Source organism: Hydra vulgaris, chromosome 07 (assembly GCF_038396675.1).
Source record: "Hydra vulgaris chromosome 07, alternate assembly HydraT2T_AEP".
NCBI lineage: Eukaryota > Metazoa > Cnidaria > Hydrozoa > Anthoathecata > Hydridae > Hydra > Hydra vulgaris.
The window spans coordinates 12,050,470-12,065,677 of NC_088926.1; the positions used below are offsets into that span (position 1 = coordinate 12,050,470).

The following is a 15,208-nucleotide window of genomic DNA, read 5'->3' on the forward strand; positions in this document are numbered from 1 at the left end:
AAATAAACAAATAGCTAGTATCTATAAAAGTTAAATATAATTTATTAAAAATAAGTTAACTTTAAACTTTTAATAATATAAATTTTATTTATCAATATTAAATTTTATGCTATTCATGTTAAATAAATTTTTAATCAATTTTTAATGTCCAGGGGTGTGGTGACTCTAAAAAGCCCAAGCCAAAAAAGCCAAGTGTATAAATACAATATAAATAATAAATACACGCTTATTTAAACTTAAACTAAATTTTTTTTAATAAACAGCAATAAAACTTTGTTTGAATTACGTAACTCAAAACAGTTTTACATAACTCAAAAACAGACAATCTATATATATATATTATAATAGGGTTTAAAAAATTTTGTAAAATGCAACTTTTCTTTTAAACACTTTTTTTAGAAAATGTTACAATTCTAGAATAAATATCAGAAAAACAATTGTTGGTGAAGATTGTTTTTCTGATGTGCTTACAATGATACAAAACATTACAATGTAAAATTAAAAAAATTATTAATAAAATGTAATCAACTTTATTTTATTCACAAGCTTTTTTATCTAAATATTAAAAAAGCTAGCAAAAATCTTTATACATAACAAACATAAATATAGTTAATATAAAAATATTTTCTTCAAAATGTAGTAAAAATTAAAAAAAAATAAAAATTAATAAAAGGACTATATTTAGATAAAAAGTGAAAGGCCTGTGCATGAATCGTATAGCTTCTTGGCCATCACACCCTTAAAAATAGCTTTCATGAGACCTGGTCAGATATTGCCCTAATAACCTTATATTTTATTCTTGTAAAATGCAAATTGGTGCATGGAAACTACACTAAAATTTAACTATCTTACAATATGTCTTAACAAAGAGCGACAAAATTAGTCTTTATATGTGATATAGTCCATATCGTAAATATACCTTACAGTAAAAAGTTCATGATAATTACTTATGATAAGTAAAAAACATTAAAATTTCATTGACCATGTTTTTTTAAAACTCTAAGAATGTGTTAAATCACATCATAAGGTCAGGGTAACTTTACACACATCAATTAAACTCATAGTAGTGTATATTAAAAGCTCCATTCGGGAGGCTAAAAATAGTTTTCTGTTTTCAAAAAACTGTTTTTATTGTAATTATACACAAAAACTTAGGAAATACAAAATAAAAAAGTTCAACTCATCTTTGAAAAATGTTTAATCATGTTGAAAAACAATGTTCAGGAAATACAAAATACCTAGATAGGTACTACAGTTTACAGATTTATGAACCAAAAGTAAGTTTATCTTATCTTCCAATAGATGGTGCTTGCAAAAACTGCTGAATGGAACAAAAAACAATGTCACAAAAATCATCTTCTTTAGGCCAAATATATACAAATCAATACATTTTTAATACTATAGAACTGTACAACTGCTACCCTTTCAGTTTTCAAAGCACTTTTAGTGAATCTTACAATTACCCAGTCATGAACTTTGACAGATTTTTTCTTTTCTTTCAGGTGCAGCACTTTCATATACTTGATCTGTCTCTATAGAGCTTTCATTGACATCTTTATCTAGATCTGTTTGTAGTCTCTTTATTGGCATATTCATCTTGTGTTCAAAAGATGATCAAGAATAGCATCATTAATAATCTCTTTCAATCATTACTAATCTCTTTTGCAGCTTCATGACCACCTGACCAGATTCAGCTGGATTTCATGAAATTTTTTCAAAACATGCTGCCTGTCTATTGGGAAAATCCAAGTTGCCTTGAAGTCTGATATAAATCTAGCATTGTTAGGAATACAAACTTGTGCAATACAAAGTGGTGCAAATAAAATTTTTAACAGAGTTAAAAGTGGCCTTTGTGAAATTTGCTTTTTCCAATTTGAGATTAGTTTTTGCTACTTCATCTTCACTATTTGGTGTAAGCATCAGCATCTTCTTGTATCCTCTCGGAAGTTTGGTTTGACATGGAACAAAACAATCATTTTCGTTTCGTGTCATTTTTACGAAACAAAAATATCATATCGTTTTGTATCGTACTTTTACAAAACAAGTAAAGCTTGTTTCATACCTTATTTTTACGAAAGAAGAAAATTTTGTTTCGTTTCATATCAGTTTTTCTGGAACATTTTATAATTCCCCTGCCCCAAACAAATATTTTACGATTCTTACGCCCCCGAGCAATGCATGAACTTTAACATTTAAGCAGAACAAATGCACATTTAATACCAATTAATTTAATGTTTCGTAAACGAAAGTTTAACTAAAGTTTAGAGTTTAGAGAGATAAAAGAGGGTTGTAACTAAAATTATGTAGCATCCTCGTCTGCAGTAACCTCAGCTTTGAGGGAGATGAATTAAACTTTTTCCTAAATAATCCTGAAAGCCAAGATCATGGACAATAAAATTTGCCTATTATTGATTAAAAAAATAATCATCTAATATGACTCATTAAGAAGTTTGCTGCCATTTTAAAAAACGCAATTTTTTAGATTAAAACAATTTTTTTTTTAAAGTGGTGTAAACTTCTCAGTTGATAGCTTGTTTAATCGTAAATATACTTAATTAAATTTAAGCAACTACTTGATGTGTCTTAGTCAGTGATGCCTCTATTAAATATGGAGTTTAACCTCCCTGAATAAACATAGAAATTAATTATATTTTTAGCAATCACAATATAATTTGCGCAGTAAATTCTTAAAATAATTTTTTTACTACTTTTAGTTGTAAACAAAATAAAACAATCAGCATAATACCACTGGCAATGAACTTATGCCAGAAGACTTCGGTTTGACAATAATTTTGGATCAACCATCTGCTGAATTAGTTATGAAACGAAAAAGCTTTAATTGACATTGCATCAGAAATGTTTCACAAATGAAGAATGGTCTCAAATAAATGATTTAATTCTTTGCCTGGTACCCCTGAAACTTGGTCTTGAATCACTGCGGAAACAATTTTTTGATTTATGTTAGATAAATTAGATCAGCAATATTCAGTTTTGAGCATTGATTTAGCCGATGCACTTTGTAAGAGACTTACACAATGTTGTAATAATAATTTAACTGGTTTACTAATTTACTAACAAAATCCTAAAAAAATACAAACAAGAAATTAAAAAAAAGTGAAAATATATTTTCAATGCCAAAGACCACCATTATAGAAAAAAAATTGTTGACAAGAGTTTTATTTAAATTAAGACTCTGTGAGAGAAAACTTTTGATCTTTTTTGTTTTGTTTATTGTGAAGTTTGTGTTACTTAATTTATGGACAATCCCTATCCTGAAATTCTTGAAATATAAGTACCATTGTCATTTTGTCATTAACTTTGTGTATGAGAAATCAAATTTTTTCCAGCGGATTGAAAAGTGTGCAGGATTGCAATCCCTAATTGCAGATTGTCTATATTTGATATTTATACATATTGTTGATACTGTTTAATTTTGAAGTTATTTAATGATTTTTTTAATTAATTTTTTAGTAGCTGAATTACTTCAGAGTAAGTTGTACTTTAGCTATCATTTGCTATAGAACTTGCAATTTGCATACCTTTGTTCATTTAAATTCAACATAAATATTATACTAAATTATATATAGATAAAATTCATTTAATTTAAGTAGAAATTCAAATTAATAATTAGATATTATATAAAGAATAAGAATTATACAATATAGGGCAATTTTTTTTTAATATAGGCAATTTTTCTGTTTAGTTGATGACAATAATCTGATGATGTTGAAGTTAAAACTTAACATCTATAATCTCATTATTCTCAGTTTACTAAATCTTGTATCTTATCAAGATAAGCTACAAATTTAGTGAACTAAGAATAACGAGGTTAGCATCAAAAAGGACTTTTTACATTGATTTCTTGCAATAATAAAAAGAGATTTGTTCTCAAGAGAGATGCTCTTGTAAAAAAGATGAAAAAAAATGATTAGTTTAATATAGCAACTGCACAAGATGGTGAAAAACAAGGAGCAGAATGAGACTTGACTTAAAACTGATAAGTAGGAATAAAAGTTTCCTTGCTTGGATCCAGGACTTAAGTAAGAGGCGCATTTACACATACACAATGTGGATATATATGGGTATAAACATATTTGCTGGCATTAGATGCTGGCATATATTATCTTTACGTATTTATATAAACTTTAGTATTTATATGGCGTAGTATTTGCTGAAAGAGAATATGATGATCAAAATAGATAAGTGGTATACCTCTAACAAAACAAAAAAAGAAGTCATATACTTAGAGATTAGAAAAAAGCGTATCGAACAACGTTTGTCAGAGAAGATTCAAGTGGTTTGGGTATGCAGAGGTAGCACAACACATTAAAATTGCAAAGGTCAATGTAGCTAAGCATTTAATTTGCTGACTTTTAACATTATAATCATGGTCATCATGATCATGATCATGATCATCATCATCATCATCACCACCACCACCACCACCACCACCACCACCACCACCACCACCACCACCACCACCACCATCATCATCATCATCATCATCATCATCATCATCATCAAGCTTTAGCTTGATAAATATACATGTTTATATAAATAAAATATAACATGAATTTCAAACTAAAAAGTATAATTTAGGATGTATCATCTTTATGCAGTCTAGGGTTACAAACCCAACCTCAACCCCTGTTATTTTTATTAAACCTGACCCTGGTTAAATTTCAACCCCTTACTAAATAAATATTACTAAATAAATATTTTGGTTTACATAACTTTTGTTTCCTATAGAGTATTAAACTCATTACTCATTCATTAATAATAAATTGAAAGAGTATTATTTTATGTTTTATTAGTATGATAAAAACTGTGCTAAATATTAAATATATTTAATAAATTTAATAAATAAATAAATAAAATTTAATAAACATATTTCTTTTAATTTTCTTTTCAATAATTAAATTAACTATTACATTAAAATTTTTATAAAATACATTTAAAAGGGGTTTTATAAGCTAAAATATTTGTTTGAAATTCATAAAAACCATCGGACAAAAAAAAATACTGAACTATAAATTTAAATTAATAACTAATTGCAAAATCTTAATATAAATGATAAAAACTGGGCTAAATATTAAATATATTTAACAAATTTAATAAATAAATAAATAAAATTTAATAAATATAATTTTTAATTTTCTTTTGCAGATTCAAAATTTGATTTTTTAATAGTAACAATGCAAAACAAGCATTAGTTTAGCGTAAGTAAAAGAAATCATTAAGAAAAGTAAGATAAATCTAACAAATGTTGAATCTGAAAAATTGCCGACACCATTTCTATGTTTTATGGTAAACTTTTGTATTAAATTTATATATATATATATATATTATATATATATATATATATATATATATATATATATATATATATATATATATATATAAATATATGTGTGTGTGTACAATATATTTATAATATATGTGTGTGTGTACAAAAAGTAAAAACTAAACGTCTTTTTGACGAACTCTAGCCGACTTATTAAATAGTTGTGAATATGACATAATTTTCCAAATTTTAGCTATACCTATATAAAATCCTAGATAAGCCCCTGGTCTTAATGAGCTCTTTGATAGATTTTTTTAAACATTTTATTTAAATTGCTTTCTTGTTGATTTGTTTATTTTCTATTTTTTTGGTGTCGGCGCATAAGAAACACGAGATCAGCGGTAATAATAAAAGAAATCTTTTAAAAAAGTAATTTAAACAAACAACGCAAAACAGGCATTAGTTTAGCGTAAATAAAAGAAATCGTTAAGAAAAGTAAGATAAATTATCTAACAAATGTAAGATAAATGTAAGATAAATTATCTAACAAAAAGAAAATCTTAAAGAAAAAGAAAAAATCTAAGCCAAAAAACTATTATTTGAAAAGGAGAATATATTTATATTACGTTATTTAAAAATTACTTTACTATGCAAAATGTTTTGTAAATTATTAAATACATAAATTATTATGTAAATATATTAAATACATAAATTATGTAATTATTAAATACGTAATTAAACATATAAAAAAAATGTATAATAAAAATACAAATTTATTAAATACATAAATTACTATGTAAATTTATTAAATACATAAATTACTATGTAAATTTATTAAATACATAAATTACTATGTAAATATATTAAATACATAAATTATTAAGTTTACTTATTACTTTATTAAATAAAGTAACAAATTAACTATGTTTACAATAAACCCATTTTATTTAAATTATCAAAGAATATTAAATATAATTACGTTTATATAAATATGGATTTTTTTAATGAAACTTTTCAAACTTTTTCTAGGATTAATTTTATAAACACTTTTATTAGCAAAAATTTTTAGTGCAAAAACAAACGTTACATAACAACTCAAATTTAATAGTGTAATAAAAAATACTGGTTTTTATAAGCATTAAAATAACTATTACATTAAAATTTTTATAAAATAAATATTAAAAAAGGGTTTTATAAGCTAAAATATTTGTTTGACATTCATAAAAACCATCGGACAAAAAAAAAAAATACTGAACTATAAATTTAAATTAATAACTAATTGCAAAATCTTAATATAAATGATAAAAACTGGGCTAAATATTCAAAAAAATACAATGCTTTGGCGTCTTTTAAATCAACTCAAAAAAATGATGTATTTTATAAACGTATCCGTGTGTTCAAGTTCAATTTTGTTTTGCATAAAAAATAAAAAATTCAACAAATAAAGTTTATATGCAATACTGAAATTATTAATAATTTTGGAAAAACTAAAATGATTAGAAAATAAATGCATATAAAATATGGGTCAGACAAAATGACTAAAAAATGATAGAAACCATTTTTTACCAAACAAGTGCCAGACAATGTCTGATGTCCGGCACTTATTTCGAGTCCTGACTCTATGTATGTTTGTGTTCTGTTTGAATCTCTGGTGTAGTGTTATCTCAGTGTTTTCACAACTGTGACTAGTGGCTACAACTATCAAGCCTTCCCAGTAAGCACATGTAGTCACAAACCTTGTTTGTCCACATTTAAAGTATTTTGAGACACTTGACCACGCTTTTATAAAGTAAGCGTTTTAAGAATTTGCGGCAAAATAAAGCTAAAAAAAAACTACAGAGAATAAAACAGCACTACTCAAAGAAAGGAAACGAATATTATAGGAAATAAAAAATCTAAATAAAACAATTGAAAATTAAAAAAAGTAAAATTTTGTCAAAAAAATAATATACCTAAATATTCTAGTTTTTTTTTTCTTTTTTTTTTAGGGCATTCGTTATTTTCTGCAACCAAAATTGATACAAGTCAAGGAAAAAAACAGATAAAAATATAATGAAAATAAAAAAAAATTTTGATATAAAATTTGCTTGCGACTTTTTTCAGTCAGATATTAAGGAAATACTTTATTATTTGTGCTAACAACATGGAATTTTAAAATTTATTTTTCAAATGTTTTTGCTAAACTTAGCTGTTTTTATCATGGCCAGGAAAGTGAAAAAACTAATTGCTATTTATTTGTTAAAAAAATTTTTTATTTTTTAACTAATTTTTCAGGTAAAAAAAAAAGTCATTAATACTAATATTCAAATATAAAATATTTGGGTGTTTTCACTATCCCATTGAAATAGTCTGCACTTTCGTCGGATAATTCAAATTTAAACCCCATAGTTTATTTCCTGATGAACTATTGTTATTGACAATGCTCTAAACGCTTGTATGGTAGTGCATTTTTAATTTACTGAACTTTTTAAACTAAATTTTCAGGAGACTATTCAAAACTTTTTTTTAAGTTTTTAAATACATTTTTTCAAACAGAGCAATTGTTATGTTCATTATCTAGTAATTCGTATTAACATTGGAAATTAGGCAATATAAAGGAAATAATTTTAGACAGACATCAAGTGTGGTAAATATATTTATAAAAGAAACCATGTTATTCTTTCATTTAATTACTTTCATCATTACAAAATTGATTAATAATATATTTTACAAATATATAGCAATTTCTTTTCTTAATTTCCTATTATATAAGTATTAACGCCAAATATAGCAAAAACATTTTTAAAAGCGAAAAGACATCAAAACAAATAAATGTAAGGAAAAAAATTTAAAAAGTTTCACATAGTTCTAGCATATATAGCAAAATAGTTTCTTAATATACAGATTGATAAAAATATATTTTTTAATTTCTTTTTTTTTTAACTATGAAATTTTTCTTGTTAACTTTATTAAAATTTGATATTTCATTACTATTTTGTTTCCTTTTTTAGTATTGTTTTTTCTCCTCCCTCAGTAGATAAGTTAAGCTTTTTACAGAACTTTTTAAAACACTTTAAGAAACAAATTAAGATACAAACTGCTGTGGCCAGTTTGTCTGAAAAAATTACTTTTAGCATCGACAAACAAGGTGCGCGGCAGCAAACGCTTCCTGGGAAGGCTTGACTATATAACATACATTTTATTTAATTTCCAGTATTCCTTCAGATTTAATGTTTTTCCTAATGTATTTTGAAAATCTTCTGCTCGATGTTTTAAAGTACTGTTTACAGAAGTAACTTCTTTCAACTAGTCCAGGTCAGGTTCAGGACCACCATAATCACTACCTGCCACATACCCAAGCAAAGACTTTTAGAAAAAACATAGCAAAGACTTTTAGAAAAAAATTCCAGCTACTGTCTTGTAGAAGTCTTCTTAGACAAAAAACTTTAGGGGTAAACAGAATATATCTGCTGACCAACCTGGCACCCCTCCTTTATTTATTAAAATGGTATAGATATAAACCTGTTATATTGTTTCTTTCCTAGAATGAAGTATGCTGGATCTTTTTGACTCTACTCAGGTTTTTGCTTGTACAAATGTTAAATTATAATTGTTGAAGTTAATCTTGCTGTGTTTAATGTTAAATTATAATTGTTGAAGTTAATCTTGCTAAAGTTTAAACAAGATTTTTAAACTTAAAAATAATAACATAATATATATTATTATTTTTAAGTTTAAAAATCTTGTTTAAACTTTATATAAATAATGCTTAAGCAAAAGAATGACAGACATTTTGAAAAGAAAGTTCTTATAAACTTTTGAATGAATTAACGACTATATTTATTCTCTTTTTTTACTAAAACAAAACATTTGTTAGTTTAAGATTTTAAAAATTAAATTAATATAAAAAAAATTAAATTATATAAATTATTTAAATATATTTATATTTAAATCGTTTTATTATTTAAATTATCTATCATTTTTAAATTCTATCTGCTTGTGAAAAAATATTTAAACCTGCTGAAACCAAGTTCTTTTTTATAGCACCATAAAACGGTAGGACGAGCTCGAATTTGAGATTTTGATAACATATGATGAAGTATAACAACCTAAGTAGTAAAAAACTTTAATGCAAATGACTCTAACTCTTTTCTTATGAATAATTTTTATAAACTAAGATAAATTGAACAGAATGTTGAATGAACTTGAATAAAAAGATTTTACCTGATCACGAGCTTTTTCCCCAACAACAAAAAATAAAGTTCTATGTTTTTGTTGAACTCCATTTTCTATTAACACACGAATCCTGTTATCTATTTTTTTAAGCACCATTTTTGAGTTATATTCTGTTGTAAATTATCTATATTAGTAACAACAATAAGTAATTGTAAAGATTAAATGAGCTATTTATTAATTTAAGTATATCAGGGGATATATCTTTATATTTAATATATTCAACTTTTTGATATTTAACTGTTGAATATATAGCATAGTTGAGCTGTTGTTGAATTTCAACAAGTGTCGCTGCCTTTATGAAAATGTAGATTCTCTGTAAGCATCTATTTTAACAACCTAAAATTTATTTTTTAAATTCTCATGTTAGAATTTTTTTTTTAATTAAATTCTTATACATATTTATATGAAAAATAGTTCTCTATTTGTATATTAGCAATTAGTAAGTGACCAGGGCCCCGACCCCGGCCCTGTCTCTGGCTAAAAATGAGACTTTTTTTAAACCCAACCCCGGCAAAACTATAAGATTTAGCAGGGGTCGATAGCCAGGGCTAGAAAAAAATTTATAATATTTTATATACTTTAATTGTATGCTTACATTTAATATTTATTAAATACTGGAATATATTTATATATTTTTAAACTCTAATTTACTTCCAACAAGATTGCAAGCAACCACTACTAAGTTATGAGTTAGCTTAAAATAGATAAGTAAAAATATTAGGAAATGGTTAACTGAAGACTAATAAAGTTGCAGGTTGTATATTAAAAAAACAACATGAAGATGACTAAGAGTTGCAAGGTTTTTTTGATGTAAAAGGAAAAAAACTAGATTAAAAAAAAAATTATATAAATTTTATAACAGATACAGTAGAAGGATGTAACTTGTTGAATAAGAACCAAACAAGAATGAGTTTTGGTTTATTGTAATAGAGATGATAGCTCATTTCAGCATTGACTGTGATGGTATTTATAGAAAGAAAGAAAAAAAGCAACCTTACAATAATGGGAGAGTGGCTCAAGTTTAGCAGATAAAGCAGGTCTAATTACATTTACAATGTGCTTTTAGACTTTGTTTGAGAGTAAGAGAGTTGTTATTCATCAATATAGGAATGCCAACATTATTGCAATATTATTTTGCACTAAATAAATGTTGTCTAAGAAAAATTGTGGATTTTATGTCCAGAATTTATATCCATAAGCCACTGCATGCCTTAGGCTGTTACAGAGGAGAGCTCAAATTAAAAGTTGGTTGCTTGTTCTAAGCAACCAAAAAGTGAAGATTTTTTGTCAAGACAAGAGTATAAAATTGAGTTGTCAGCAAATAGAGCCACTTTAGATGTAAAACTTTCATGAAGATTGATATCGTAGATAAGAAACAATACAGGAGCAAAGATAATCTATCTTTAAAAACATATTTTGTACTTAAAACTTGAAAAGAATCACTATAATACCCATACAGAAAGAGACATTGCCCAAGTTACCACAAGACAAACAATTAGATGACCACTAAACAAGCTATCAAAAAGATTTTGATTTTTATTTATACATATAATTGTATATGTGTAAATAAAAATCAATATAGCTTCAGAAAAAAATCACTTTACTATAGCAACAGTTCAATTACTCGTTTTAAATATTGAGGGCAGCAATTGATGCCAACATGTTCATCATTACAGTTATGCGAGACTCAAATTTGAAACAATTAACACAAAAATATTATTGAAAAATTAAAATACTACAAAATTAAAATACTACAAAATTAAAATACTACTTCAATAGCTTAAATGGATTCGCAACAGAAAGAACTCAAAAAGTAAGAATTGGTGACCAGTTTTCATCTGAACAACCTGGTGAGGTAGATGTACCCCAGGGATCAGTACTAACATGTTTTTTATAATATACATTAACAGTGCTACCAGATTTTTTTTAAATATTAATTACCTCCCTAAGGCCAGGAGAGCCACTACAGTCGAGCAGGCTACTTTATTGAGGCGTCTCAACTCTTTAACTCAGAAACACTAATCTTAACAAACAAACTCATTGCGCGGAGAAACAAAAGTGTGGTATTATCAAGAATGTAGTAAGGATCGAACTATGTCATAGATATGTAAACTTAATCTTTTTGTTGATGACATATTAGTCTACATTGAAGATAAGAAGTATGAAGAATCAATGACAAAATGATGAATCGGAAGTTAGTGTCTAATATATTAAAAATGGATTGAAATTGAATACAAGTAAGTCAATAAGTATGTTGATTACAAGTTCCAAAGTAAAAATATTTGAGTATTACTGAAAAATATCCTAATGTATATGTCAAGCTTGAAAATGAATTAGTTAAATTCAGTGAACATGTAAAATACCTGGGTATTGAAATTGACTACAATTTCAAAATTTTCTGAACATATTAGATAGCTATTGCAGCTGAACACATTAGGCATATAAGATGGCTAAGATGACGGATTATTTTATGAGAATTGCCAATTACCTGACTTGGTAGACAAAAAACAATAATTTTTAATACAATTATCGAACCTTGTTTTAATTACTGTTCTTCGTTATTTTTTGATGCAAATGAAAATGTTACTTTAATGCTACATAAGTTACAAAGCAAAGCTATGACAACAACTTGAAACATGACTGGGTCACACTTGGTAACAATATATTGACTAGATTAGACTGGCGATCTTCAAAAAAAGTATTCAAATGAAAGTATTTACATTTACACACAATACTATTTAACTACAGAAAATGAATGTCTTCAAGGACTTTGTATAAAAAACAACATGCATCATTTTACAGTACAAAACTATTTTACAAGAAATATAAGTAAGTATCACTCTAAAAGCCAGAATAAGAAAAGCAGACGAACGTCTATCTTTTGCAATGGGATCAAATTGTAAAGCAAATTGACAAATGAATTTTAATTGCTTGAAAGTCAAGCCGTGAAACTTTTAAAAGAAAAGATGTTTTTAAAAAAGATATGAAGTGTTATGTACCACTTTTTTAACAATGATTTTAAATAGCAGGATAATCACAATAATAATAAATAAAAATAAACTTTTTAGAATCTATTTGATTTAATTAAGTTTTCTAATAAATAAATAAAAAAGTCAACTCGCAAGAAAAAGTAAGTATACTTATGAACCTAAGGATATTCTTTCAATAAACTTATAGATTTATGGAATGGAATTTGTTATTAAATCATATTAATGTAATTTATTACTTATCCATTCCAACAAAAAAACAGCATGGTTGATATAATTTCGGACTATTTGTATCGTCAAACTTTGTTTGAGTTGATTACCACTTCAAAGCGGAAATAATTTATAGGAAAGAAATGTTCATGAGAAACAGTTTGCATTTTTCGTGTTATCGAAACAACAATACCCCATGTACAGTCTAATTTTAATACCTAATCTAAATTTTAAAAAAGATACAGTCTTTTGAAAAAAATAAAAGGGTAAACGGGTTTATCATGGATTTTTAGTGTTCAAGATTAGGGGTCGTCCATAAAGTACGTCACGCTTTAGTGGCGTGGGGTGGAGTGGGAGGCGATTTTATGACGATTTGTTGCATGGGGGATAAGGGGGTACCCGAGGTGTACAGCTGCAAATAGACTGTTACAGCTTTACCAATAGTCTATGTGAAGTGGACGTTCTGCGCTTTGACTTAATATGGTCAAAGTTAGTTTATATGGTCAATAGTTAGTGCACAAAGGTTGTTTTTATTGTTGTTGCACACAAAAGTTTGCAACAACAATAAAAACAACCTTTGTGCACTAACTAAAACAAAAACAAACTCCGATACCAAGAGACGAACCTAGAGAGACAAACCTAGAACTCTGGGTTGAAGTGGTCAAACCTAGAACCCTGGTCAAGCCAGGGTTCTAGGTTTACAAAACATTTGTAAGCGTAAATTTGGCGTAAGTATTGGCATAAGTTCTTAACTTACTAATTTCGTATTCACAAAACTTGCGGCGTAATACAAAACCGACGATTGTTTTTTCGTAAGTTCAACTCTCAAATTATGGTAATCACAAAATCTTCGAAAAATGCTCAGCTTGATTTAAGCAAGAAAAGTTACGTTAGGTAAAAGCTACCTTAACTTTAGAGTAACTTTAAAATATTTGCTCAGCTCACATTTATTGACTTTTTTAGTTAAAAGTTGCGATAAATATATTGTATAAGTTCCTATAAATTATTCTTTAGTTTTTAGATTAAACTACTTTAATATTTAATAAAAAATAGTTTTTAGATTAAAAAATACTTCCTTACAGAAAGTAGTTATAAATTAAGTTATTACTGTAAAAGGTATCCTTTTGCACATATTCTGTTAAAATGTTGTTTACTAATTAATCTATAATGTCATTTAGCAGTAGTTACTACATACTCTGATAAAATGTTGTATACTATTTAGTCTACATATTTTAGCAATTTATTTGTATAAGTATTAATGATGACAGAAATTCAATGCAAGTTCTAAAATAAATTCTTACTTTATACTATTAGAATAGTTTTCGTTTGTGTGTGCCTAGAAATATATAAGCTGTAAATTGGTACTACTGAAACTTTCAGTCTGAAGAGAAAAAATAATATTATCAATATGAAGTTCAATAAATTTATGTTTATTAAAAGAGTAGTTTTCTGTTTGATAAAATATATTTATAACGTATAATTTGGAGAGTTAAACTCTATAAAATTTTAATGTAATTATTGTCAGTTAATTAAGTTTTATATTGCCTTTTTAACTTAAACATAATTCATTGTGTGTATATATATATATATATATATATATATATATATATATATATATATATATATATATATATATATATAATATATATATATATATATATATGTATATATATATATATGTATATATATATATATATATATATATATATATATATATATATATATATATATATATATATATATATATATATATATATATATATATATATATATATATATATGGTAGAATGAAGAGGTGCTAATCCGCTTAGCACCTCTTCATTCTACCATCTTTCTCTTTGTTCTTTATTATTCTCCTTCTTCCCAAGGCTGTAGTTTTTTAGATATAATTTCTGATCAAATCGACCATGCTCTCTCTCTTTACCCCTTTACCAATATTTTTGTTATTGGTGACTTTAATGCTCATCACACTAAATGGTTTAGCTCTGACACCATTGACCCTGCTGACACTATAGCCTATAAATTCTGCATTTATCAATCTCATACTCAGATAGTTAACTTTATGAGTCGTTTTCCTGACATCCCTAATCACTTACCTTCACTCCTTGATTTATATGTGGTCTCTGATCCTAGCTTGTGTTCAATTTCTCCTTTTTCTACCTTAGGTGGTTCTGACCATGCAATGATTGCTTTAAATCTTTCATCATGTAGTTCATTTTTGGACTCACCCTATCATCGCAGTACTTACTACTACCCTAAAGGTGATTGGGCCTCTTTTCGTGATTTTCTTCGTGACGGTCCTTGGGCTGATGTCTTTTCCCTCTCAGCTGAAAAATGCGCCTCCTATGTAACCTCCAGGACTCAGGTAGGAATGGATGTTTCTATTCCTTCTTGTCGATTCCAAGTCAAGCCCCATTTTACTCCATGGTTTTCACCCTCTTATGCAGCTTCTATATCTAATTGCAATCATTTTTTTCATCTTTTTCAAAAGAACAACTCTCTTAAGAACAAA

The 15,208-nt window shown here is 26.4% G+C and overlaps 1 protein-coding gene across 1 annotated transcript in view; it reads right to left on the minus strand.

Moving 5' to 3' along the window:
* LOC100199282 (RNA cytidine acetyltransferase) overlaps positions 1–9,837 on the minus strand; it is an 83,285-nt gene extending 73,448 nt beyond the window's left edge. Inside the window, exons 1-2 of the mRNA XM_065801063.1 lie at positions 9,488–9,837; positions 9,281–9,372 (exon numbers count right to left, since the gene is read on the minus strand). Coding sequence (XP_065657135.1) covers positions 9,281–9,372; positions 9,488–9,595 — 200 coding nt within the window. The 5' untranslated portion in view covers positions 9,596–9,837. The remainder of the gene's footprint in view (positions 1–9,280; positions 9,373–9,487) is intronic.
* Positions 9,838–15,208: the final 5,371 nt, after the last annotated feature.